Source organism: Phocoena sinus, chromosome 1 (genome assembly GCF_008692025.1).
Source record: "Phocoena sinus isolate mPhoSin1 chromosome 1, mPhoSin1.pri, whole genome shotgun sequence".
NCBI classification, from domain to species: Eukaryota; Metazoa; Chordata; class Mammalia; order Artiodactyla; family Phocoenidae; genus Phocoena; species Phocoena sinus.
In genome coordinates, this window is record NC_045763.1 from 16,713,754 (window position 1) to 16,740,017 (window position 26,264).

Sequence of the window (26,264 nt, forward strand, 5' to 3'; positions counted from 1 at the left end):
GCACACAGTAGGGCTTTTAGGCAAATCCTGCGCAAGGACCTCCTACAATTCTACAAGTTTATAGATTCCAAGAAGAAAACCAAGCTTGTATTGGTTGGCCTCATTTTACCATGCACTCGAAACTTATTGACCCATCTTTAGCTTGTTTGCAAGATTTTTCCTTTGGTAGAAACAACTAGATGAGGGACATGATGTGGTTGCTTACAATGTAAGGGGCTGAGAAAAACAGGCTGAACTGGAGTTCTGAGGTCAGACTCTGTGTTCCAAGTAACAGAAAATCCAAGGTAAGCAATATGGGGAATTAATTAGCTCATGTCACTTGAATGTTCAGAAGCAGGCTTCAGGCGTGGCTGCATCCAGGGGCTCAAGTAGCATCATCAGAGACTCAGATTCTCTGCATCTCTCTACTCCACCTTCTGAGAGCTTGCCTTATCTTCAGGTTGCACACAGCGCCCCTCTCCATCGCCCCACTCCCTCACAACACACCATCCATGTGGAGAGAGTCTTGAGCTTAAGCCAGTCAGTCAGGACCCACCTGGAGCCACTGGAGGTAGGATCAGCCCTACCCAAACCAGTTGGCTGGAAAAGGGAGAGCCACTTCCCAAGGAAACTTTGTGGTGTTGTTAGGAAAGGGGAATGGATTCTGGGTGGCCAAAAGTTATAGCACGTATCTACTACAGTCATCAGAAGGGGAAACAACAGAAAGCCATAGAAACATCTGCATAGCACTTTACAGTTTGCAAAGTTCCTTCCCTCCTAAGAAGCCAATATTGGAAGCAGAATGGCACTTATTATCACTGCTTTGCAGATGAGAAAACAGCCCTTGAGTAACTGGCCAGGACTCTGACTTGTAACCCTGAGCTGCCCCCACCCACCTCGGCCTCTTTGTGTAAAATTATAAACCCAGAGGGGCTGACCTGGGCGGGAGGGAGCCAGTGTGACTGAAGGCCCTCCCTTTACAGAGGGAGTGCCCGTTCCAGATATGAGAGGTCCCCAGGAAGCTGCAATCATGTGAAAGCCCAGGAGGAGCTGGTCTGGGGGCAGAGGGAACAGCCTGATGTGAGGACTGGTCACGGGGCTGGGCACACACACAATGGGAGCCCTGCTTCGCTCACTGCCAGGACCCCGGCATGCGCGCGCATACACATGCACACAAACTCACACAGGCACATTGCCACACAGGCAGAGGGAGGTCACGTGACACTGACGTGGGGCTCCCTGTACCGGGGGTGGCCGAGGCATTGGGGTCTGCTGCCCATAATGGTGACCGTGATGGAAGCTGTTCTGGCATGTGACTGAGATGGGGGAGCCAGCACACTGAATACGGAGCCAGTCAGGCCTGGCCTGCATCCCAGCTCTCCCACATGGTTGCTGTGTGACCCCGCACTTCCCTCCCCACTTCTGAGCCTCAGTTTTCTCTTCTGACCCGGGCTGATAATTCCCACATGACTGGTTTCTTAGAAGGCTGAACAAAAAGCTCCCAGTACATAATAGGTGCTTCATTCATTTTGAGTTTCTCCTTTTCCCCCTTCGTAGTGTCCTGTTAATAGCTGTGTGACCCTGGCCAAGTTACTTAACTTCTCTGTGCAGTGGGAGCAATGATAGCACCTACCACATGGTGTTGAGAGGAGTAGATGAAGGAATGCCTGGAAAGCACTTAGAACAGTGCCTGGCACACTCGTTATCACCCTTACTACTAGCTAACATTTATTTTGAGTGTTTAATATGGGCCAAGCCCTGGGCCTTGATCTCATTGTTTATTGTGCAATTATCCTTCTTATAATAGCACAGTGATATAGGCACTCTCTGTGATTATCCCCATTGGACCAGTGAGAAAACTGAGGCCCAGAAAGGGGAAGTGATGTGCCCAAGGTCATAAAGCCAGTAAGCAATCTGGGGGCTCTGCTCAGCTGTGCGCCCTTGGGTGAGACCCTCACCTCTGTGGGTCCATATTTCTTGCCTGGAGGTTAGGGTGCATCCCTGCCCTGTACCTCCCAGGGTCACCATGGATATCAAATGTAATAGTGCCAGGAGCCTCCACCAGCTGGAAGGTTCTCTGGGAATACGAGGAGTGCTATTACCATGGACCCAGGGCAGTGAGACCTGTCTCTGGGAACATCTGTGTACTCCCTGTTCTGACGCAAGCTGGGCATTCGAGAAATCGGGCACTTGCCACCCAGGGATACTGCTTGTGTTGGCCGCCACTCAGAAGGTTACAAGTTCATGGCCTATTTCCCTGAAGTCCAGAGCCACCTCAGCCTCTTCTTACAGGGCCTGTGTGGGGCTGTCTATGGAATGGAGGTTTCATCTCCTAGGGGAAGGCTGCCAGAGCACATGGGGCATCGGGGGCAGGGAGGGGGGAAGAGCCACGGTGGTCCAGGGTCCTGCATGGGGACCAGCTGAAGTAGGAGATTGTGGGGGAGGAGGGTTGTGTCCAGGGTCACTGGCCTGTCCAGGGGTGGAGCCAGTTCTCCAGCCGAGGTCTTCCCCACCCCGCCCCCCGTCTCTGCTGCACACCCCAGGCCGTCCCCTCTGCAGGGCAGACCACCTGTGATCAAGGACTTGGACTCAGTCAGTCCTTGGCCACTCTCATGCTATGTGACCTGGGGCAAGTCACCTCACCTCTCTTCCATAAAGTGGGGATAAGAAGCCCTCCCTCCGGGGGCTGTGATGCACATACAGTAAAATGACATCTGGGAAGAGTGTATAAGTCAAATGGTAGATGTGTGGATTCCATTCATCTCCAAACATATAATGTACATATTGCACGTAGAACAAATGTGGTTTGTCTTCAGTCTTACTGACTGCTTCAGGAGTTTATACTTGGCCCTGGGAGACAGAAACATCTACAGGTGACGCTGAATTCTGGCTTGGCCACTTACTGGCTGTGTGACCTTGAGCAAGCACGATCTCTCTGTGCTTCTGTTTTGTTACCTGTACAATGGGTATAATAATAGTGCCTACCTAGTAGGTTGTTGTGGAGATTGAATGAGTTAATATAGGTAAAGTGTTTAGAACAATGTCTGGCACATAGTAAAAGGTATGCTATTATTATTACAAATACAATGACAAAGTATATAAAGTAAGGGTTTTTCTAGAGTAGCCTCAGTTTGAAATGTTCTTTTCAGTTGACAGAAATCACTGATTTCCGGAATTCCAAGACGTTGGTATCCATGCTATGCCTCACAGACTGCCTTGTGCTTCTGGTAATAGCCTCCCAAATCTTAGCTGGTTAGTGGGGAGACTTATTCCTGCTGATGATTGCTGTGTGACCCTGGGCAGGTTGTATACCCTCTCTGTGCCTTCCTTTTCTTGTTGTCCACTGTGATGGCGACGTCTCCTGGTACCAGGGGGGCTCCCACTGCAGGAGTGCTGGGTGAGGTACCAGAGTGCGGGGGATGACAAACACAGCACATCCTCCTTCCCCCGACCCCACCACTCAGCTCCGAGGCTTGGCTCAGAGCAAGGTGGCTTGGGACAGAACATGTCCTCTGCGGGGGATGGTGGGAGCCTGTGTGCCCGTGGAACAGCCATCCCTGACACCCCTCTGCCCAGGCTCTCCAGCCACCCCAGGCACGGTGCCTCTGGGCCCTGCCATCTCCCTCCCCCGCCTCCCTGCTGCCAGCTCTCCTCCCGCCAGATGAACCTTGACTGGCTCCAGTCCTCTGCCCACAGAGCCAGTCTGTGGCATCCAGACCGGCCAGGCACCCCAGGAAGCCACGGAAAGATCTTTAGCTCTGGAACCCAGACCACTGAGGCTTCCGATTCCAGCTCTGCTGTGTGGCCTTGGGCGAGGGGCAGACCATCTGAGCTGCAAAGTCCTCACCTGTGAAATGGGCTGGCAAGAGACGTGTAAGTCAGGCGGGGATGCCAAGCGCCTGCTCTTGACCAGGCTGAGCTCAGGGAGCGAAGCCCTTTGTGGTTGGTCCTGGCTGCCTCTCTGTCCTCTGTCACCAGCTGTCGGCTCCTGCCTTTCTCCCCGACCTCTAAGTACTTCATTCCTACCTCCTTGCCTTTGCACATTCAGGTTCTCCTGTAGGGAGCACTGTTTCTCTCTCTGTTCATCCCAACCCTACCATCCTTCCAGCCTGGCTCTCCTCCCACCCACTCCATGGAACCTTCCCGGCTGACCCTAGGTGGTCTCTTTCTCTTTCTCCTTCAAGAGGAAGAGAAGGCATCAGGCCTCCTGGTGGGATGTTTGTCTGTGAGAGAGAGAGACAGGCAGACAGAAAATCTGGTCCTCTCAGGAAACACAGCGCCCCTTGAGTATAGGAACTGGAACCTCCACCCCCTAATTAACCCCTCCCCCAAGTGGAGGTACATAGCAGCCAGGTAAGCTTTTTGGTTTCTAGAGCCTTAGAGCTGGAAAGACCTTGTGGGCCTTCCAGGTGGGCAGGTCTGTGATGAGCACAAGGGTAAATGGCTGCTGGCCGAGTGGGCAGAGAAGGGTCTGTCCCTTCTCAGCTCCAGCCCCTCACCTGCCCACTTACCCCTCACCCCATCCTCCCCTGCCCGGTGATCATGGCTGCTGGGTGACATTCATTGCCCACTTACTGTGTCCCAGGCCCTGTTTTAAGCCTTTCTGTGCATTAACTCATATAATCCTTACAAGGACCCTATGGATTTTATTCGTCTCCCACTTTGCAGATGAGAAACCTGAGGCCCCGGGGGTGGGGTCACTGGCCCTGAGCTCCTCAGCTCACGAGGGGCAGAGGCAGGATCTGAACCTGGAGCCCGGGCTCCAGAGCGTGCTTCCTGCTGCCGAGCTGCCTCTTTGGTCACTCACCATTGACCCTCCACCCTTCCACCCACCTACCCACATTCCTGCCCGGCCAGCCGGCTGTGCACCCGGCTCTGCCAGCCGTGGGGCTGCCAACATCCACAGAGCAAGATCCCTGCTCTCTAGGAGCTCACCCCATGGTTCTCTGACTCTGATAAACGTGACCAAGGTCTTGAGCGGCTGGGTTTTGGGAGCTTGGGGAGGAACTGTAACTACCGCCTGAGCTGGGGCTGAGCTGCAGGACAGCCCAGAAGAGCTGAGGTCAAGGGGGAAGGGTGAAGGGAGGACTTTATCGGGTGGACAGCAGGGAACATTCCAGACGAGGGAACGCAGTGTGCAGAGGTGCTGAGGCTGGAGGTGCTCAGAGGGACAGCTGGCTTGTCATCACAGCCCTAAAGATGCAGTGGCTTGGCAGCAGGCAGGGCTGACGCCAAGCCTCCCCAGGCACTCCCGCCTCTGTTTTTTTGTCGAGATGGGGTGCTGTCTGCAGCGGCTGGAGGTCTGAGCCTTGCTCTATGCCAGCACCCGGCCTACCGCCCTCTGAGGAAGTCCCTCCTTGGGTCTGACCTGCAGCCTACTCTGACCAGCACACATTCCTTCCAGAGCCCTTCACCCAGAGGCTGCTTTATGGCAGTCCCGGCCAGCAAGGCTTGCCAGAGATGCTGGGCGGTTCTATGTTCCCTCTCTCTGACCCTGCAGGTGAGATGTTCCTGGGCTGATCTTTAGTGGCACTCCCTCCCCGAGCAGCTGCTGCAGGCCAGTTTGACGTTGCAGGACCCCCTCCCACTCCCCTCCCATTCCCCACTGAGGGAGACCGTGTCTGTCCTCCTCCCCACTGAGTCCTTAGTACCTAGAACAGAGCCAGGTACATAGCAGGTATTCAGTAAATGTTTGGGAATAAAGAATGAATGGACAAAGGGGAATGAACAAGCCTCAGGTGGGGAAGGACTGGGCTGGGGGAGGGGAGCCCCATGGATTCTCCTCCCTCCCATTTCACCCCTCCTGGGCTAAGCCCCTAAGATTAACCCCAGGGAGCAAAGCCAGGTCACCGCCACTGACCCAGAGCTTTGGAGCAGACATCCAAGGCTAGTGTGACTAGGTGTTACAGGTTGTGGTGACTACTCCGTGGGGCCCTCTTCACCCAAGATGGCCCTCCTGTCCCCCACCGTGGACGTGGTCCTCACAGCGGTCCTCAGCCTTCTCCTCCTGGCGCTGACCTTGAGCCTGGTCTGCTTCTTCACCTGCCGCCTGGCCAGGCCGCTCAGGTAGAACTCACCCCGGCCCGACTCCTTCCTCTGCCAGATCTCCCACCCTAAATTCATTTGGCTTCTGTTTGCTCTTGAGGGATAGTGGAAAGGTGGGCGCCGGTCTCTCTCCCTCTCCGTGGTGGGGAAACTGAAGCCCAGAGAGGTTGAGTCAGCTTGGGATCGAATTGCACTTGGCCATGGACAAGCTGAGATCCTTTGCTCAGTTTCCTAAACGGTAAAACAGGAGTTAATAACACTTGTGAGGATCAAGTGAGATGCCCAAGAAGTGGTAGTGATTCTTATCAGTCCTATTATTCTGTCATTTGTCCTGGACCTTTTGAGACCCAGCCCAGGGCTGGCTTTCTGCCCAGCTCCAAAGGGCTCCAGTGCCCTCTGTCCCAGGATGCTGAGTCAGTCCCCAGGGGCAAGGCCCAGCCTCCGCTCCCTCCCCTGACCTGCCAAGTGGCTGTTTCTCCTCCAAGGCCAGAGTGCAGCCAGGGCTTCTGCACACTTGTCATGAATAGTCAGGGCACGTAGCTGGGAGCCTGGCAGAGATGGTTCGGCTGGGAGATGGGGAGCGATGGGGCTGGCACACACCCGGAGGCTCCATTATGAACTGGTAGAGCATTGGCAGAGGGTGGTGGGCAGCTGGGGCCCCGCAGCCCCAGGCTGGGCCCCACAGAGCCCATCATCTAGGGCTGCCAGAGAGCGGACTTGGAGCCTCTGAGTAGGGGCGGGGGCCGTGAAGAGGAGCCAGCAGGGGAGACTCCGGCTCCTGAAGGGTTTCCTAGATTCTCCTTTCCAGGCAGAGGCAATGGGAGAAGGCACCTGTGTGTCTCCAGAACAGGCCCTTCTCAATGCCACATCTCTGGGGCCAAAATTCAAAGCATTCCAGCCTGAATCATGGAGCTTTTCATTAAGTTAGCATTTTCAGAGCTGATTCTATGTGCACGGGGTTGGAAGTCAGAGATGGAGAAGAGATGGTCTTCACTCGCACAGAGTGTCGGGCTAGCAGAGAAGAGAGACAAATGAGAATAACCATGCAGGGCTGGATGAGCCCTTTAGAGCTCCCGGAGCCACGCTTCACTTTTATTTTTCCTTATTTATGTGTTTGCTTTGGACCTTATTTATGTGTTTGTTTTGGACCTGCGGTGCAGAGGGTTGAACAAGTCATATTCCTCAGTGAGTGGGGTACTACCATGAGCTCAGTTTTAGTTTTATTTGTTCATTTTCCCCTTCGTCCCTGCTCCCCAGTACCAATCCCACCACCCTCCACAGGTCTTCATGCTAAGATGCTTTATTTAATATGTTGTTGAATTTATAAGTGTCCTTGCAAGTAACGCTGTGTTGTATATATGAGTGTGGTTTACACTGACATACAAATTACTGAAATCCTGTGTTTTTAAACTCCACCGATCCTACTGTTTTACTTCTAGTTTTAATACTACTGCCACATAGTTATTGCCCCACCACTCTTTATAGCTTCCTTCCCCTAGTTACGGACCTAGAGGTTGCCCCCAAATCTTCTAATCATAAGCCAGTGTTAAAGGGAACATGCCAAAAGTTTCTTCAATAAATATGATGGTTCTGTAGGGTTTTTTTGATATATAAAGTCTTTATCAATTTAAAAAAATTATTTCAATTCCTGGTTTTCTGAGGGCTTTTATCATATAGTTCTGTACACCCGCATTCCCTCTTCTTAAGTGATCTTGTAAGTTTGATTAAGGCTTTAAATGCCACCTTTATGCCCAGGGTTCCCAAGTGTATACCTCTAGCCAAGAACTCTTTCCCGGTTGCCAGATGCCTATATGCAACGGTCCGCTTAACATCTCCACTTCGTCTTAAACTCAACATGTCCAAAACCACGTTCCTGATTTTGCCCACCAAATTTACTCCACCTCACACCTCAAAACACCGCCCCAAATGCTGAAAGGCTGAATGCTTTTCCTCTAAGATTAGGAACAAGGTGAGGATGTCCACTCTTCCCTCTCCTATTCAGCATGGTGCTGGAAGCCCTAGCCAGCACAATAAAGCAAGAAAAAGAAATAAAAGGCATAAAGATTGGATAGGAAGAACTAAAACTGTCCCTATTTGTCAATGACATGATTGACTACACAGAAGATGGCAAGGACCCAGGTTCAGTTCCTAGTCAGGGAACTAAGATCCTGCAAGCTACGCAGCACGGCCAAAAAGGAAACAAAACAGAAAAGGGACTTCCCTGGGGGTCCAGTGGTTGAGACTCTGCGCTTCCACTGTAGGGGGCAGGGGTTCGATCCCTGGTCGGGGAACTAAGATCCCACATGCTGCACGGCATGGCCAAAAGAAAAAAAAAAAAGCAATGCTATTTTAATAGCTTCCCCCAAAGTGCAATACAACAGTATAAATCTAACAGGATCTGTATGATGAAGACTATAAGATTTAAAGGCACAGAGAGACATACTGCGTTCCTGATTGGAAGACTGAACATTGTCAAGATGCAAATCTTCCCCATATTGATCCACAGATTTAATACAATATCAATCAAAACTATACTGATGGGGCTTCCCTGGTGGCACAGTGGTTAAGAATCCTCCTGCCAATTCAGGGGACACGGGTTCGAGCCCTGGTCCGGGAAGATCCCACATTGCAGCGGAACAACTAAGCCCATGCGCCACAACGACTGAGGCTGCATGCCACAACTACTGAAGCCTGTGCACCTAGAGCCTGTGCTCTGTAACAAGAAGCCACCGCAACGAGAAGCCCGCGCACCGCAACAAAGAATAGCCCCCACTCACTGCAACTAGAGAAAGCCCACGCATAGCAACGAACCCAACGCAGCCAAAAATAAATAAATAAAATAAATTAATTAGTTAAAAAAATAAAAAGCTATAGTGATGGAGAACAGACCTGTGGCTGCCAGGTACAGGCATGGGCAGCTTCTGACTACAAAGCGAAAGCACAAGAGAGTTTTTTGGGCTGGCAGAACTGTTCTCTATCCTGATTGTGGTGGATATCCATGTGGATATCCATATCCACGAACCTATCCATGTGTAAACTTCAGAACCTTCATCCTGTAGTTGGTGAACCAGAATCCCCACCCTTGGAGGATCACCGTGGTAACCTCGTTGCTAATTCTGTAATTGGCAGCTTAGTGGTTAGAGTTCAGCTCTGCTACCTGCTTGTTTGTAACCTTGGATGAGTCACTTTTCCTTTCAGAGCCTTGTTTTTCCTATCTACGAAGGAGATCATACAGCTCTGTCTGTCTACCACATAAGTTATTATGGTGAACATTTTATCAGTGTCCTTTAGGGATTGTTCATATAATCTCTCAGAGAGTAGTGTTTTCATTTTATTGAAGTATAACATACATACAGCAAAATGTCTATATCCTTAATTGACAGCTTGTTGGATTTTCAGATTGAACCCACCCATATAAGGCAGAGTGCCTTTTTTTTTTTTTTGATGTTCAATATTCACTTTCTTGTCACTGCCATAACAAATGACTTATGACAAATGACTTGTCGCTGCCATAACAAATGACACCGCAAACACAGTGACTTAAAACAATACAAAGTTATCCTCAGTTCTGGAAGTCAGGAGCTCCAAGAAAGTCTTTGGGGCTGAGAATCAACACATTGGTGGGGCCGCTCCCTTCTGGGGAGGCTCCAGAGAGAATCCACCTCCTCGCCTTTCTAGCTTCTGGAGGCTTCTGTATTTTTTGGCTTGTGGCCTTTTCCTTCAAAGCCAGTCGCTTAGCATCTTCCTTCTATGAATCTTCTGTCCTCACTCAGCCTTCTCTTCTGTGTCAAATCTCCCTCTGCCTTTATCCTGTCTTGTAATACCCTTAGTTGGTTTTTATACTTTTTAAAAAATTCTTTTAAATTGAAGTATATAGTTGATGTACAATATTATGTAAGTTACAGGTGTACTGTATAGTGATTCACAATTTTTAAAGGTTATTTTCCATTTATAATTATAAAATACAGGCAATATTCCCTATGTTGTACAATATATCCTTGTAGCTTTTTTTTTTTTTTTTTTTTTTCGGTACGTGAGCCTCTCACTGTTGTGGACTCTCCCGTTGCGGAGCACAGGCTCCGGGCGCGCAGGCTCAGCGGCCGTGGCTCACGGGCCCAGCCGCTCCGCGGCACGTGGGATCTTCCCGGACCGGGGCACGGACCCATGTCCCCTGCATCGGCAGGCGGACTCCCAACCACGGCACCACCAGGGAAGCCCTGTAGCTTATTTTATACATAGTAGTTTGTACCTCTTGATCCCCTACCCCTCTATTGCCCCTCCCCCCGCTTGGGTTTTATACTTTATATCAACGATCCCCAACCTTTTTGGCACCAGGGACCCGTTTTGTGGAAGACAGTTTTTTCACGGGGAGGGGGAAATGGTTCAGGTGGGAATGCGAGCGACGGGGAGCAGTAGATGAGGCTTCACTCGCTCGCACGCCGCTCACCTCCTGCTGTGTGGCCTGGTTCCTAACAGGCTGAGGACCAGTACCGGTCCGAGGCCCGGGGTTGGCGACCCCTGCTTTATATCATTAGAATCACACTGTATGTACTCTCGGGTCAGCTCCCTTCACTCAGCCTCACCTTTGCAGGATTCATCCATGTTGGTGTGTAGAGTTCTCAATTATTCATTCTCGTTGTGTGTGGATTACCTTCTTGTGAACCCATACAATGGATTTATCCATCCTGCTGAAGTTGGACAGAGTTTTGAAGCCATTATGAGCAGGGCTGATATGAACATTCTTACATATTCTTTTGGTGAACACATGTACATTTCTGTTGAAGTTAAATGGGTCAGAGGGCATGTATGGTGTACTCTGACAGTACTACCAAGGTGTATGGTGTCACCTTGGTAGTACTGTCAGTTTTCCAAAGTGGTTGTACCAATCTACACTCTACCAACAGTGAACAGATACTCTGGTAGTCCCAATTCCTTGCCAACACTTGGACTTTTCTTCACACACAAAGGGAGGATTTGGGGGTGATTCCTCCCTACCTGCACTTCTTAGAGCACTGACTTTCAACTGATGATGTAAATACTTACTATGCCAAGCACTGGAGTGGAAACGAACAAGGCAAAGTCTCTGCTCTTAGAAGCTCCCAGTGTGGTAGGTGAGATGGACCAGGAAGGAATTACTTTCAAAACAGAGAGGTACATGCAGTGATTGTATTGATACTGTATATCAATTTAATAACTTTTTTTCTGATGTTAGAATTTACTCTAGGAATGTTTGGAAACTAAAGTAGACTTAAAGAATTAGAAGTCATCTGAAATCCCACCACTCAGAGTTAAATGCTGTTAGACGTGAGATGAAAGGTATTTCCTTTCAATTCCTGTGCTTTCCTTCCCGCCACCTGTCCCTGCCCCAAGCCAGGTTTTTAAGGAGCCAGGTGGACAAGGAACGCAGTAGAAAAGCACCGGAGTGCACTTAAAAAAAATTTTTTTTGGCTGTACCTCGTGGCATGTGGGATCTTAGTTCCCCAACCAGGGATCGAACCCGTGCCCCCCTGCAGTAGAAGTGCAGAGTCTTAACCACTGGACCATCAGGGAATTCCCTCCATGCACGTTTTTAAGGTTGAATCAAAAGCCCTTTTTCCAGTTAGAGTGGTTTCTTACCTAACAGCCCACTCTGTCTAATGGTAGAATGTTGTGTACCACTGCCATTTCCCACAACAAATGAAATGATCAGTTTTATCTCGATTTTGGTGGAAATAATAACATTATTTCCCAGTGAAACTCTTACCATTTAAAATTCCTCATCTTCCAATAACGTTTATACACAACATGGTTAGTATTTACATTTCGCAGCTGCCAATGGGATTATCCCATGTGATCCTAACAGGATGACCACAGTTTAAAAACATTCTTAGGCCATTAATACATGCTCATTTTAGGCAATTTGGAAAATTCAAAAAAAAAATTAAAGAAGAAATAATCATTCACAGTCCTACTGCCCAAAGAAAACCAGTTAACATTTTGGTGTATTTCCTTCCAGTTTTTTTTTTTTTTAATTATAAAGGTAACATCTCAACACAGAAGGAAAATTTGGAAAATGCAAAAAAGACAATGAAAAAATAATGAGTCATCTAAAATGTCACTGCCCAGAAATGGCCACACTTATAAGACAATCTTTTCCTGTATGTCCCTCCTATAGTTTTTATATCTCTCGCCATCAATGACAAGCTGTAGAACGTAGCAAATACAGTTGTCCTGTAAGAGCGAATGTAGGTGTCCCTTAAGAAAAGGTGGACTCTTTGTTTTGTCTCTGATGTGCTTGGGACATGGGTAATTCAAGGCTAAAGGCTGATGTTCTAGAACAGTGCTTCTCAAAGTGGGGTCCACGAACCAGCAGCAGCAGTAGCTGCAGCACCAGGGAGCTTGTTAGAAATGCAGTTGGAGTCTCTGGGCGAGGGGTGGAGGGTACTGGAATCTGTTTCAGCAATCCTTCTAGAAGATTCTGAGGCATGCTGCAGTTTGAGAAGCAGTACACAGAAAGTGAACTCTGGTGGGTTCTGGGCTTCAGGTGGATTGAAAGTGGGAATTCACTTGGGAAAGGAGAAGGAACCACTTGGCAGCATGGAACTCATTTATGCCTATACAACTGTTTATGTGATGAAGCTTCTTGAGGGAGGGACCACCTAGGTTTTGCATCTAAATGCCTAGTCTCTTGTAATAGGTGAATAATGAATGAATCAACGAATAAATAAGTGAATGAACAAATGAACTCTGGAGCTGTGTCCTTCATGTCTTTTTTTTTTTTTTTTCTAGGATTGGAACATCAATTAACTACTGACCACTGGCAGCCCACCCTTCCCACCCATATCCATCATACCTCTGGGCTCCAGAGAAAAAGCAGGTCTTGGAGTGCACCATGATTTCACCATTCTTAGTGCTGGCCATTGGCACCTGCCTTACCAACTCCTTAGTGCCAGGTAGGATTGGGGGCAAGGGTGGAGGGAGGGGGAGACATGGCACAGGTAGGATAGGACGAGGGCAGTGTCTGTGTTCAGGGTCATAGAACCATCCAAAGTATTTAAGAGCTGGAAACAAATGTTCAGAGCAGGAAATCCCAGCCTCTACATGTGCTAGTGTTGGAAAGGTCACTCTTTTTCCTTTTTTATTATTCTTTAATTGGGGTTTCTATTCTCTCTTAACTCGAAGAATCTGAAATAGAACTTTATTCTATAAACTCTTCCAAGTCGCGGGGTGTTAAGTCTCCTGTTGGCGTCGTCTGCTTAACTCTCCCTCTTGATAGCACATTTCCTTATATTTTGTAATTCTTGCTTGGAAACTCACCTTCAGCAGTTCTTTTGTCGTTGTTTTGTTTTTGTTTCCTGTTGTAAACTCGTACAAGTGTTTCTACAGTGCAGTATTGTGTTTGATTCTTCAACTAATTCTATGAGAGTACTTATGTTAATTTCTCAGTTTTTGGTTCTCACACTATAAATTTGGAGTTGAGTTCACATTTTTATGACTGGCTTTCTGTCCCCATCCCTTCCATAGCTCCCAGGCAAAACATGTACCTGAGAAGTTTCAGCCTAGCCTTGTATTTGGTCTGACACTGCAAGGGTCCTTCAGCCTCAGCTCCTGTTTACCTTTCTGGTTTTGAATACCCTCTGAATTTCTGCCTCCTGGGGGTTTCCCTTCCCCCTTTTCTTCCTTTTTCAAGTAATAGACTGTTCTTGATTTTTCTTTTTTTCAGCATTTTAGTGTCTGTTGTAGGAGGGGAGCCCTCCTTGGCTCAGTCCATCATGTGGCTGGAAGTCCCCACTTGCCCTCCCCAAACCTTAATTTCTCCATCTGTCCAGTGGAGATAATAATCTCTCCTCCTTAGGGCTGTTGTGGGAATTATAAGGGACAGTCACAGTGCAGGCAGGGAGTGGGTGCTCGTAGGAAGAATATATTTCAACAGATGAGGGAATTGGGATTCAGAGAAGGGACTGGCCCTCCCAGGTCACGCAGCAAGTCAGTAGCAGCCCTGGGAACTGAACCTGAGCCGCTAGATTCCCAGGCCACTGCTCCCTCTGCGATCCCATGATGCCTTTCGGCTTGTGTCCTTGGGGGCCCAAGGTCACTCTGGGACCGAGTCCCTGCTTTCTCAGCACTCACAACCCACCTGAGCGAAAGGTGAGCAGATGGATGAAATGTGAGAAGACGAAAAAGCGACAAAATGAAAAATCTTCAAATACTCAGCACTTCAGTTTTTTGCATGTTTCATTTTAGTCATTCTGATGGGTGTGTAGTGGTGTTACATCATGGTCTTTAACTTTTTTAAAAAATTAGGTGTGACTTACAGCAAAGTGCACAAATCTTAAATGTATAGCTTGATGAGTTTTGACATATTTTTGTACCCATGTAACCATCACCCGGATCAAGAAAGAATATTGATCATGGGACACCAAGGGCTTTCCTGTGCCCCTCCCAACTACTGCCCCCACCCTGCCCTGCCCCAAGCTAGAGGAAGTGACTAGGCTAACTCCTGTCACCTTAGTCGAGTTTTGCCTGTTTTGAGCTTCGTATAAATGGAGTCATACAGTACGTACTGACAAGCACTCTTCACGTAGCATTCATTACAGCACGAGCATTTCTGAGTGTCATTTAATGGTCTCCAAACACAATGGCCTCCTGATACTCAGTTGTCCAAAGCCACCATTGTTTAAACCGGTCCTCTGACAATAAAGTCAGTTTGACACCCACTGAACCCTTCTCGGACCCTGGGATGGCGCTGGTGAAAAAGACAAGGGCTCTGCCCGGGTCCCAGTCCTTCAGGGAGCAGGCACAGCAGGGAACTGGCAAACGGGTAACAGGGCTCACCTGGAGAAGTAGCAACGGGAATGGGGAGGCTGATGGCAGCCCAGCCCAGGGGTGCTGTGCCAGGTGCTAGGGGGAGGGCAAGGTGGGTAGAAGTTCATCACCACCCAGATGGCACCCAAATGGCCAAAGAAGCTCCTTGACCAAAGCCCTGGCACCGTGGTATGTGGGAGGAAGGCGGCAGGGAGATTGAAACACGCCCAGAGCTAGTGGGATCCCTGATGAAAACCACTAGCCCAGGGAGTTTGCAGTTAGCAGATGCAAACTGTTACATGTAAAATGGAGAAACAACAAGGTCCTACTGTATAGCACAGGGAACTATATTCAATATCCTGGGATAAACCATAATGGAAAAGAATATGAAAAAGAACGTATCTATGTGTATCACTGAGTCACTTTGCTGTACAGCAGAAATTAACACAACACTGTAAGTCAACTATACTTCAATTAAAAAATAAATTCATAGGACTTCCCTGGTGGCACAGTGGTTAAGAATCCGCCTGCCAATGCAGGGGACGTGGGTTCGAGCCCTGGTCCGGGAAGATCCCATGTGCCGCGGAGCAGCTAAGCCCGTGTGCCACAACTACTGAGCCTGCACTCTAGAGCCCGTGAGCCACAACTTCCGAGCCCATGTGCCACAACTATTGAAGCCCGCGCACCTAGAGCCCGTGCTCTGCAACAAAGAGAAGCCACCACAATGAGAAGCCCGCACGCTGCAACGAAGAGTAGCCCCCGCTCGCCGCAACTAGAGAAAGCCGGCATGCAACAACGAAGACCCAATGCAGCCCAAAAATAAATAAATTAAATAAATAATTAAAAATCAATAAATAAATTTATAAGAAAAGCTTATATTTGGAAATAAAACAAACCCAAGTTTCAAAAAAAAACACTGGCTCAGGGCACTTGCCCAGGCTTTACCTCACTTGATCCTAGAACTGCCTGCGAGTAGCTATGTCCTCCTATTTTTCTGGGGCAGAAACTTGAGTGGCAGGAACTTGCCTAAAGGTGCACAGCTGGATGGAAGGGCCAGGGCTCTCCGGGCTCCAGCCAGGGGCCTCCGCCCATGAGGACTGAAATTGGGGAGCTTCAGAAGAGAGATGTAGCGCTGGGGGGCTGCCAGCGTGAAGGTGGGGGACTAAGGGATCAGGGTGGGGATGGGACCTCTAGGGAGAGGAGTGGGGCGTGGGTGGGTCCCAGGCTTGAGGTGGAGAACTGCTTCCTTCCATCTCCTTGCCTGCGCTACCTGCCCCAGGCAGGAGCACAGCCATGGACATGTGTGGGTTTTCTGTTCCCCTGCGGCTCAGTCTCAGAATCCTGTTTCCTCATTCCGCAACGTGGAGGAAGTTATGGTAGCCACCCTGTAAGGCTGTGGGGAGGGGAAGGCACTGTTGCCATGTACGGGGCACTTGGCACGAGCCTGGGTACCATGAGTGTGTAAGAAAGGAGAGCTGTGCTCTTCACCCGCACAGCATGGGCCTGAGCTGGGCCAAGGGATGAGGCCTGTGTCTTCAGCCTATGAATGTGTAACATGGCCTTGGACAGGACCCTCCCACCTCTGCTGGCCTCAGCCTTCCTTCCATGCAGTGGAGGCCACTGAAAGAGAGAATCCCCAAGGAGCTCCCCTCTCTAGGCTTCTGTATTTTGATGGGCAGGTTTGATGGGGCCCGAGTACAGAAGACAAACCAGCAGATGGTGGCAGGGACCCCGACCCCCATGGAAAGGGATCCTGGGCCTCTGCTTGGATGAAAAGGGGATTCCAGGACTTACTGGGGTGGGGGGGCATCGATCCTCTCCTGTGGGTCAGGTGTGTCACTTTCCTTATCTAAATCCTGTCCTCGTGAAGACCCCGAGAGGAAGGTACAAACACCTGCATCTGATGGGGAGGAGACTGAGGTCCAGGGAACTCACTTGTCCACACAGCTGCTGCTTGACACAGATGCGGTTCTAACTGAGGACTGTCGGGCACTAGAGTGTTCTTTCCACTGGAGAATTGACGACTAGACTCATGGACATGAGAGAGAGAGAGAGGAGAGGGCATTCCTGGTTCCCAATTTTTCTCAAGATTAGGGACACAGAACGTCTTTGCTAATTTATCCTTACAGGAGTGAGGCTGTTCTTGGCTACTTTAAGTTTGATACGTTAAACAACAGGCAAGTCTTGCTTTCCAGCACAGCTGAATAGCTGTTGCTAAGTCAGGTTCCTGCGGAGCCTACTTTAATGAATAAGCCAAGCAGAGTTTATAATTGATGGCTGGACACATCTGGGGGCTCCTGCAGTTGCAAGTAGTTTGTTCTCTTGAAGTTAAACATCACCCTCCTAACTGTGCTAGCACAATTCATTTCCTGCCTTTGCACAGTGTCTCTCTGCTGGGTGGAAGGAAAGAGCGTGGGCTTTGGAGTGAAGCCCAGCTCTGCCAGTGTCTGCCAGAGCGGTGTGGCCTTCCTGGGCAAGTCGCTTGGTGTCTCTGAGCCTTGGTTTTTCCAGTCTCAGATGTGGGTCGAAGACCCAGGGTCCACAGGCTCGTTTGGAGGATGGGACTGGCATGGGTTTTGCAGATCTCACGACCGCTGTCTGAGATGGGCAACTACTGCTTCCTCTGCCGAGTCCAGGCAGCCTTCTGCAATGAGAAGTTGGTGTCTGTAGTGGCTGGGGATGGGAAGCTGCCCCACCCCCTCCCAAATAACTCTGCCTCTCTGTGGGTACAGAGAAAGAGAAAGACCCCAAGTACTGGAGAGACCAAGCTCAGCAGACCCTGAAAAATGCCCTGAGGCTTCAGACTCTCAACACCAACGTGGCTAAGAATGTCATCATGTTCCTTGGAGATGGTGAGGCCTGGGGGCCCAAGGGAGGGGCTGGATGGGGGCCCAGGGAGCCAGGCAGAGGTGAAGGTGGCTGTGTTGTAGAGGCTGGGGCCCTGGGGGCATGTTGAAGAGGATGGGAGAGCCGGGCTGTGAACCCCAAGGGTCTCGGGAGGGAAGGAGGAAAGGGACCCCCCAGTCATGCTCTGGTGCCCACTGCTCAGCCTGCCTTGGCACCTAACTCTAGGGAGCTCTGGGTACCCAAGAGGGCTGATTGGAGAGGCTGGGAGCCCGAGAGACTGAGCCCCCCTGACCCCAGTTCCCCACCCCCCGCCACAGGGATGGGCGTCTCCACTGTGACGGCGGCCCGCATCCTCAAGGGTCAGCTCCACCACAGCCCGGGGGAGGAGACCAGGCTGGAGATGGACAAGTTTCCCTACGTGGCCCTCTCCAAGGTGAGCTCCAGCCCCAAGCCTCCCACCTCTCAGGAGGAAAGGGCAGGGGAATGGCATTCGCTGGAACCCTCAAACCTGCTGGCAATGCAGTCAGCCCTCCCGGGGGCTCTGTGGCCCCTCTGTGAATTGAGGACAGTAGCGGCTGCTTCCCAAGACTCTGGGGATTTCAGCTCATTGATTTCAAAATCTATTGACGCATAACATACATAGAGAGAAGTGCACCGGTGTACAGAGTGAATTTGCACAAACTCTGCACGTGTCTGTATGACCAATATCCAGGTTGAGAAACTGAACATGACAGCAGCCAGGGGTCCCCCCGCAACCCCCTCCAGTCCTTGCTCCTTGACTTCTAACACCATAGATTAGCTGTTCCTGCCTTTGTATTTGACGTAAATGGGATCACGCAGTGTGTACTCTTTGCATGGGGTTCTGTTACATTCGTTCTCTCCCAAGGCGGCTCAGATAGAAAGTGGTAGCTTTGTTTCTGGTGTTGTAGTTGCTGGTGGCCGTGGTGTCACATAATAAATGTCCTTTAGACACTCTGGGCCAGGCCCTGGGCTCCCTTCTGGGGGAATAGCAGGGACTGTAATGTTTTCTGGTCTTCAAGGAGCTCTCAGGCTGGTGGGGCAGGGAGACGGGCAGATAGTTTCAGACCAGAGGTCTGAATAGTGTGGGGGGGGTCCCCATTTCCCCATCCTAGATCCTGCCTCCCCCTAACTTTCCCTCCCCTTCCCCAGCCTCCCTCACTCCCTCAAGAACCCCCTCCGTCTCCCTTCTCCACGGCTCACCTGCCTCCCCCTCCCCCTTACTGGCTTCTGCAGTCCCAGACCCAGAGAGAGCTGACCCAGCCCCCATTTCTCTGCCAACCGAGTCTCCACATATTGGAACATTGCGTTCCCGCCCCTTCCTGCAACCCTGGCTGCCAGGGCACCAGGCGTGGGCAGGAAGCAGGCAGCTAGGTGATCCTGTGGCTCTGGGGGGACCTCGGTGGGTAGCAGGGCTCAGCCAAGGCCGCGGGAGGCCTCTGTCTCCCTCATGCCCAGGCCCCATGGTGTGAGTGGGGGTCGGAGGGCCGCCAAGGCCGGGCCACCTCCTGACCCTCCTTTCCCGCCTGCAGACGTACAACACCAACGCTCAGGTCCCCGACAGCGCGGGCACCGCCACCGCCTATTTGTGTGGGGTGAAGGCCAATGAGGGCACCGTGGGGGTGAGCGCAGCGACCCAGCGCACCGAGTGCAACACCACTCAGGGCAACGAGGTCACCTCCATCCTGCGTTGGGCCAAGGACGCAGGTGAGTGGGGCGAGTGGTGGGGAATGGGCCCGGCTCTGTGGCCTGTCTGAGCCTCTTTCCAACCGTACAATGGGGAGAGGGTAGAAGAAGATGCTCTCCAGGGCCCTTCCAGCTCTGAGGTTCTGGGCCTCTGTGAAATAGTCATGGATTCCTTTCCATGACAGCGAAAGCTAGTGGTTTAGGGGGTCACTCAGGTGTGCGTTTGCTCCCAGCTCATTTCCCTGAGTCTATTCCTTTGACTATGAAATGGGCATGAAAATATAGCCCCCCTCCCAGGTTTAGTGTGAGGGAGGTCAGGAACGAGCCCAGCACTGTTCCTGTGGAAGTCCAGTAAATGTCTACCCCTTCTCCCTTCCTCCTGGGAATTGGGAGACCCTGGAACGTGCCCCCAGGGACTTTGGAGTCAGGCTATGAGGCTGGCTGACATAGGTGACAGAACCACACTCCAACTGAGAGCCCTTCGGAGGGGCCCTTGTGTTCCTGCAGGGCAGCGGGGGGGGCTTCCTGCAGGGTGGGGCTCTGCAGGGTCCTTGGTGGAGGGGAGGGCTCCAGCCCAGGTGCTCACAGCTCAAGGGCCCTCAGGACGGGGGCGGGTCACAGAGGCAGAGTATCTGAGCTGCCTGGATATTTGGAAGCCGCCAACCCCACCTTTAGTACGGATGGGGAGACTGGGGCCCAGGCAGGCAGCAGAACTGACCTGTCTTTAGCTAGGAGAGGGAGGGGGAAGACAGCTTGGACACACCCATTTCCAGGCGAAACCAACCCCTCCTCTCCCACACCCCAGGGAAATCCGTGGGCATCGTGACCACTACGCGAGTGAACCACGCCACCCCCAGTGCCGCCTACGCCCACTCTGCTGACCGGGACTGGTACTCGGACAACGAGATGCCCCCGGAGGCCCTTAGCCAGGGCTGCAAGGACATCGCCTACCAGCTCATGCACAACGTCAGGGACATCGAGGCGAGTGCGGGAGCGCAGCCAGAGTAGGGGCTTGTGGGTCCGAGGCCTGAGGCCTCGACTGGCCTGGGAAGAGCAGTTTGGCCTGGCTCCCCACACACCTGGGAGGGCTCCCAGCCCATTAGGGAATTTGCGGTTGGGGCAGGGAGGCACTGTAGGATTTCTCCGCAGTGGGGCTGAGGGATGAATCCTGATGTGGCCGCCACCACACCTCAAGAACCAGGCGCCCAGGGATTATTCTGTAAATTGGAAACTGGCGCTGCACTGGAGCGTGGGGGTGACACAGTGCCATCTCAGGGGAGTACCTGCCCTGTACATTCCCACATGCACAGACAGGCACGCGTCCCGTGCACTCAGGCAGCATGCCCAGAGAAAAGGTGGTGTGGGCCGCGGTTAGCCCGAGATCTTACTTTTAAAACTTGGGTTCCAATCCTTGCCCTGCTGTTTGCTAGCTGTGTGACCTTGGGTCAGTTACTTAACCTCTCTGAGCCTTCCCTTCTACAACCCTTTTGTGAAGTGTACCTACCTTATAAGCCCATTGCAAGATCTAAGTAAAATAACCCCTGTAGAGTTTAGCCCTGGGCCCAATGCCGAGTGAGTGCTCAGAATGTGGTAGCATTTACGCATAAGCAGCCACATGTCCCTGCCCTGAAACACCAGCTTTGACATACGGAGCAGGCTTAGCACATGTGCACCCCAGCATTGTCCACCTGATGTTCAGATGGGTCCCTACTCTCTGTTCTTAAATGAGAACCTCTGGCTTGTTCCCTTTTCAGCCTCTTGTTACCTACTGCCAGGGGCTGGTGAGGGAGTGAGGGGACTTCGGCCCCCAAGCCTAGAATGGGGGTTCAGTGAGGCTCAGAGAGCCCCCAGGTCCCTCCTACCCCTTACCTCTGTTTCTACCCCCACCAGACAAACTTCCTGGCTCCCAGACCCACCCTCTGCCCCCCCATGCCATCCCCCCAATTTCTAAGTGCCACCTGGCCCCTCTTCCAACCCCTCATTTTTCTGAGCAGTGGACTGAGTTGCCCCTCTCGGGACACGTAGTCCCGTTGATCGCTCCTAGCAAGCGACTGTGTCAGGCAAAGCCGCCGTTCTGACTTTGCCTGTACCCAACTCATGTCCTGGGACAAGTCGCTTCCCCTCCCCAAGCCTCAGTGTCCCCACCTGTGCAACAGGGCCCGAGAGCCCCACCTGCCCCCTCCCAGGGCCGCTGGAGGCTGAGATGAGGTCATGGATGTGAGAACATTTGTTGTACAAGCACAGGGTGTAATTACGGGGCTGCTCTTGAGAGAGATTTGGCAGCAACAGCCTGAGAAGGGGACAGGAGCTTAAATGAAGGCTTCTGTGGGGCGGGGGGGGGGGGGGGGGGGGGGGGGGCGGGGGGGGGGAGGGGTGTTAACTGGGTTTAGGGGGGTGGTAAGCCGCAGAGGCCACTGGGGGATGAGCTAGGGCGTGAGTGTGGAGGTGGGGCAGCTGTGAGGATTGCCCCTCCTCCCTTTCCTCTCTCAGCCTCCTCGTCCTTCTCTCTCCCCTCTGCCCCTGCATCAGCAACACCGCAAAGCCCCCCAGCCCCCAGGCTGTACATGAAACAAAAATCCTGGTGTCCGCCCTGAAAATAAATATCTTCTGCTAAAAAAAAAAAAAAAAAAAAATAAAGAAAAATGAAATAAAAACCCAAACACCAAAGCCAAACAGCAAGTCTGTTATTTGGGAGTTTAATGAGTGTGTGAAGTGCCTGCTGGGGCTGGAAATGATGAGACTCCAGGCAAGAAGATTGGGGGCTTCATTTTCCATTCTGAAAATGCCAAGGGGTCAGGTTCTGTGGGAACAATTTGGGGGGGCGGGGGGCCAGTGACCCGGGGTCCCCTTCTCCTTTTTTAACAGTCTGCCCTGCCCCCAGAGCTCCTGGCTGGAGCTGGCAGTGAGGAACTTGGAACTACTTGGATCTCTACTACTTCTGGCCGTTGAGAATACCTTGCACGGGAGGCCAGCCCCAGGTGCCGGGACTGCACTGCGTCACTGCATTTCCTCCTTGGACAGTCCAGTGGCTGGGACAGTCCTGTGCGTGGGCGTTACTTCCATGTTATAGTTGAGGAAACTGAGGTGCAGAGAGCTTAAGTGACAAGCCCTTGGTCAAGATGCAGGAGAGTCAAGATTCAAACCCAAGTCTGACTTCAGAGCTCTTTCTGGTTCCCCAGGATCCAGGCTGGTCCTGGGGCCAGCATGTACCCCTCACCTGTACCACCTGTACCACCGGCCTGGACTCCTGGCTCCCCCTCCACCCTGTGGAACCTGGGTTCTGAGGAGGGAGCTGGAATGGAAGGTTGAGAAGGGTGCCCATGAAATGCCAGTCCCAGGACAGTGGATCTGAGGCCAGCCGTCACTGGGTCTGCTCTCCCAAGGTGTCAGCCAGGGGCAGCGGCCTGGGCTGACGCCCACGGTGACAGGAGGACACCGGTGCGGTGGTCACTGCGGGCGGCGGCTAGTATGCTCTTGGCCCCCGTTCTAAAAATAGCCAGGACTTCAAACACGGACTCCCCAGGAAAACAAACAGTCCCGCGTCCGTCTGCCCAAGCGGGTCAGCACAGTGGGTAAAATTAGCCTGGCGGTGACTACACAGACGTGAGTACTGGTCCTCTGTTTGCCAGGCGTCCAGCTGGGCTGCCCCAAGACCTCCCTGGCTGTGGGGGGAGGAGGCTCTCAGAGTCCCCATCCTCAGCTCCATGGACGCCGCAGGGCCCTGGTGCCGGGGCTGGAGGAGCCTCGGGTTTGAATCCTGGCTCTGCCCCTCACTGGCCGTGTGGCCTTATGGGAAAGAAATCACATTTCTACACCCATTTCTTTGTTTGGAAAACAGGTGACACGGGTTCCCTTACAGCCTTGGTATGACGTTGAATAAGATCATGTATCTCAGGTCCTTAGTGCCTGACACACACTCTGTACATGGTATTATTCTCACAGAAGCCCAAGTTATGCGTCGGGCTTCCGGAAAGCCGAATAAGGGAGGTTAGCTCCAATATTTCACCCAGAAGCCCAAATCACAGTCCCAATAGCCTCGTGATTTCATCCCTGCCCCCGAGCTGGAGAAGTGGAGGCTCGGGGAGGGCAGCGTGGACTGAAGCCAGGACTCGCCATGCTGGAGAAGCTTCCACTCCACCCGCCGGGCCTCCAGGAGCCCAGCTCTCCAGGCGGAGCCTCTGGAGCCTCTGGACGTCATGGCGCCCTGGGCTCCTCATGGCTGTGTCCCCTTTAGGTGATCATGGGGGGTGGCCGGAAGTACATGTTCCCCAAGAATAGAACCGATGTGGAGTATGAGATGGACGAGAAGGCCAGGGGCACGAGGCTGGACGGCCTGAACCTCATCGACATCTGGAAGAGCTTCAAACCGAAACACAAGGTAGCCTGTCCGGGGGCCTGATGGCTGCAGGGTACGCCTGCAGTGGGCAGGGCTGCGGGAGTCCTCTCTGAATCCGTGTTCATTTCTGTAGAATGGGGTCATAATTCTTACCTCAATGGGCTCAGAGGGCCTTACAGATATATGAATGGCACACAGTAGGTGCCCATCAATTCCTTCCTTCAAGACCACAGTGAAATACCTTCAGGCGGTAAGGAGGAAGGTGGGCCAAGGATAACCTGCAGAGACATTCAGTTCACCTGCATCCCTACTGTGTGCAGGGCCCCTGGCTAGGCATGAGGTCCAAAGGATGAGTCAGATGGTTAAGGAAACGTGGAATGCTGTGTGCTTGGATGGCGAGACGCCCAGGAGCTACAGGAACCCAGAGGGGACAGACCACAAGGGTGGGGCTGAGAAGCCCTGACAAGGGGGAGGAGGGGGAGGAGGCAATATTGGGAGGGTCTTGCAGGCAGAGGTGGCAGGGAGGGGCCGGGCCGGGCACGTGCTGGCCTGCCGGAGCGTGGGAAGACCTGGGCGCTGGCTCCCTGGAGCAGCTCTGGCCCTTAAATTCCGTCTGCCGGCCGCTGGGCCTGGGGCAGCTGGAGTCTAGAAATGACTGCGGTCAGGGCTGAAGACAGTGGGAAGCAGCCTGGCAGCCACTTTGATGTCACTCTGGGGTTGGGTTTCTGAGGGTTCCAGGACTGGCCCCCGGGGAGGCCTTGTGGGATGGGGCTGGGCCAAGAGTGGGGTGGGGGGTAGGGGCTGGGAAACGGTCCCCCGGGGCTGGTAGGGGTGGGTCTGAGCTGCTTGGAACCTTTCCCACTCCTGAGTCAGCTCAGGCTGGACCAGAGCCCCATCCCAGCCCGAGTCAGAGAGACACCGCCACTCCCAGCCTCAGTTTCTCTACCTGGAACATGGGACCGGAGCTTATAATTCTTCTTGCCCAGGCAGGGGGCTTACCCTGGAACTCAGTCTAGACACCAAGAGGGAGAGAGGCACCTACATCACTGGACCGAACAGGGTATCACTTTGAGGTTTCAGATAAGCCACACATTCTTTGCAAATCATGCCTTAGTATGGGTTAATCTGTGTGTCTCAGTGTCCTCATCCGTAAAATGAGAATACAGTACCTACCTTGGATGGGTGATGTGAGGGACAAATGAGATAACATAGGAGAATCATCTCAGTGAAGGAGGGGAGCTCCACTTTCTTAGCCTTCCCACCCTCCTTCCCAAAGCAGCCCCTGAGGTTCAGAAGCCTCTGATCCCAATGCCATTGGCCAGAGAAGGCAAGGGGCTCTCTAATGGACACACAGCTGATTCCTGGTAGTTCGGGACCCCCCGGTCTAGGCCTGAATGGTGCCATCACCAGGCAAGCTGGCCAGCCCCTTCCCATGGCCTCTATGCCCTGGGGAAACAGCACTTCCTTTATCTCCCCCTTGGGTGGGGTCCCCAGGGCAGAGCTAGGGCTTTGCTTCCTCCCTGGCTCTCCACAGCTCTCAGAATACACATAGCCCATACCTCTCAGTGGGCACTCAAGGCCGCCTGTGATCTGCGCCTCCCTCTTCTTTGCTCCCTGATCCCTCCCCGTGCTTGGAACTCTGCTCCCTGACCCCAGGCTGATCAATTCCTGCTTGTCCTTCAAGGCCCCATTAGGACATCAGGAAGCTCTCTCTGATCCGGCCTCAAGGCTCACAGTGGTCTCTGGTCTCCAAATTCTCATCTCCCTGCATTAAAATTTCCCATTTATTTGCCATTTCTTGAAGGCAGGGATGGTGGGTCTTCGGGGAGGGATTTTAAATGACTGAAGAGAACCGGTGCATGCCGCAGACTCTGAGACCAGCTGGGGTTAGTCCTTCCGACTTCCCCAGCCCCGCATGGCTGACACCGCCCTCCTTCCTAGCACTCTCACTATATCTGGAACCGCACCGAACTCCTGGCCCTCGACCCCTACACCGTGGACTACCTCTTGGGTAAGTGGAGGGGGGTGGAGTGGACATCCAGCTGGGTGCCCCGCTACTTAGGGACCTTCGCCCTCAGGCTCCAGGACCTGGGAGGGGTGAGGGAGGGGTTCTGGTTCATAGAATTAGACCTGAAATCTGCTGGCTGTGCAGGGTGAATAGCTCCATTGAGCACAAAGGGAAACAAAGCTCAGAGAAAGGAAGCGACCTCTGGCATGCCACACAGCCAGTTAGAATTAGGGCCCAGGTGAGTTTGAACCCTGGCTGGAGCTGGGACTTAAACAGATCCTAGACTGAGGAGCAAGGGGACCCAGAGCCAGCCCTGCTGCGCTGCCAGGGCAGAAGCCAGCTAGATTGTCGCCAGTGGTCTTGACGGGGGGGGGGGGGGTGCCCCCATTTCCCCAGGGAGTGGGAAACAGGTGTGGGGCCTGGGGGCGGCTCCAGGCCAGGTGGAATGAGACCCTGAGTGCCACCATGCAGACATCTGGGTCCTCCTTCCCTTCTGGCTATTGGGCCAAGCAAGTGGGAGCAAGACCTCCTGCAAATCTTTCTCAAGGAGCACAGCCCCTG

General features: G+C 52.4%; 1 protein-coding gene across 1 annotated transcript in view; it reads left to right on the forward strand.

Annotated features, from left to right (window-relative positions):
* The window catches only part of ALPL (alkaline phosphatase, biomineralization associated), a 56,910-nt gene that overhangs the window by 24,585 nt on the left and 6,061 nt on the right, over positions 1-26,264 (forward strand). The window contains exons 2-8 of the mRNA XM_032612527.1: positions 12,793-12,956; positions 17,541-17,660; positions 17,973-18,088; positions 19,206-19,380; positions 20,165-20,340; positions 23,594-23,737; positions 25,637-25,706. Of these exons, the coding sequence (XP_032468418.1) occupies positions 12,896-12,956; positions 17,541-17,660; positions 17,973-18,088; positions 19,206-19,380; positions 20,165-20,340; positions 23,594-23,737; positions 25,637-25,706 (862 nt within the window). The 5' untranslated portion in view covers positions 12,793-12,895. The remainder of the gene's footprint in view (positions 1-12,792; positions 12,957-17,540; positions 17,661-17,972; positions 18,089-19,205; positions 19,381-20,164; positions 20,341-23,593; positions 23,738-25,636; positions 25,707-26,264) is intronic.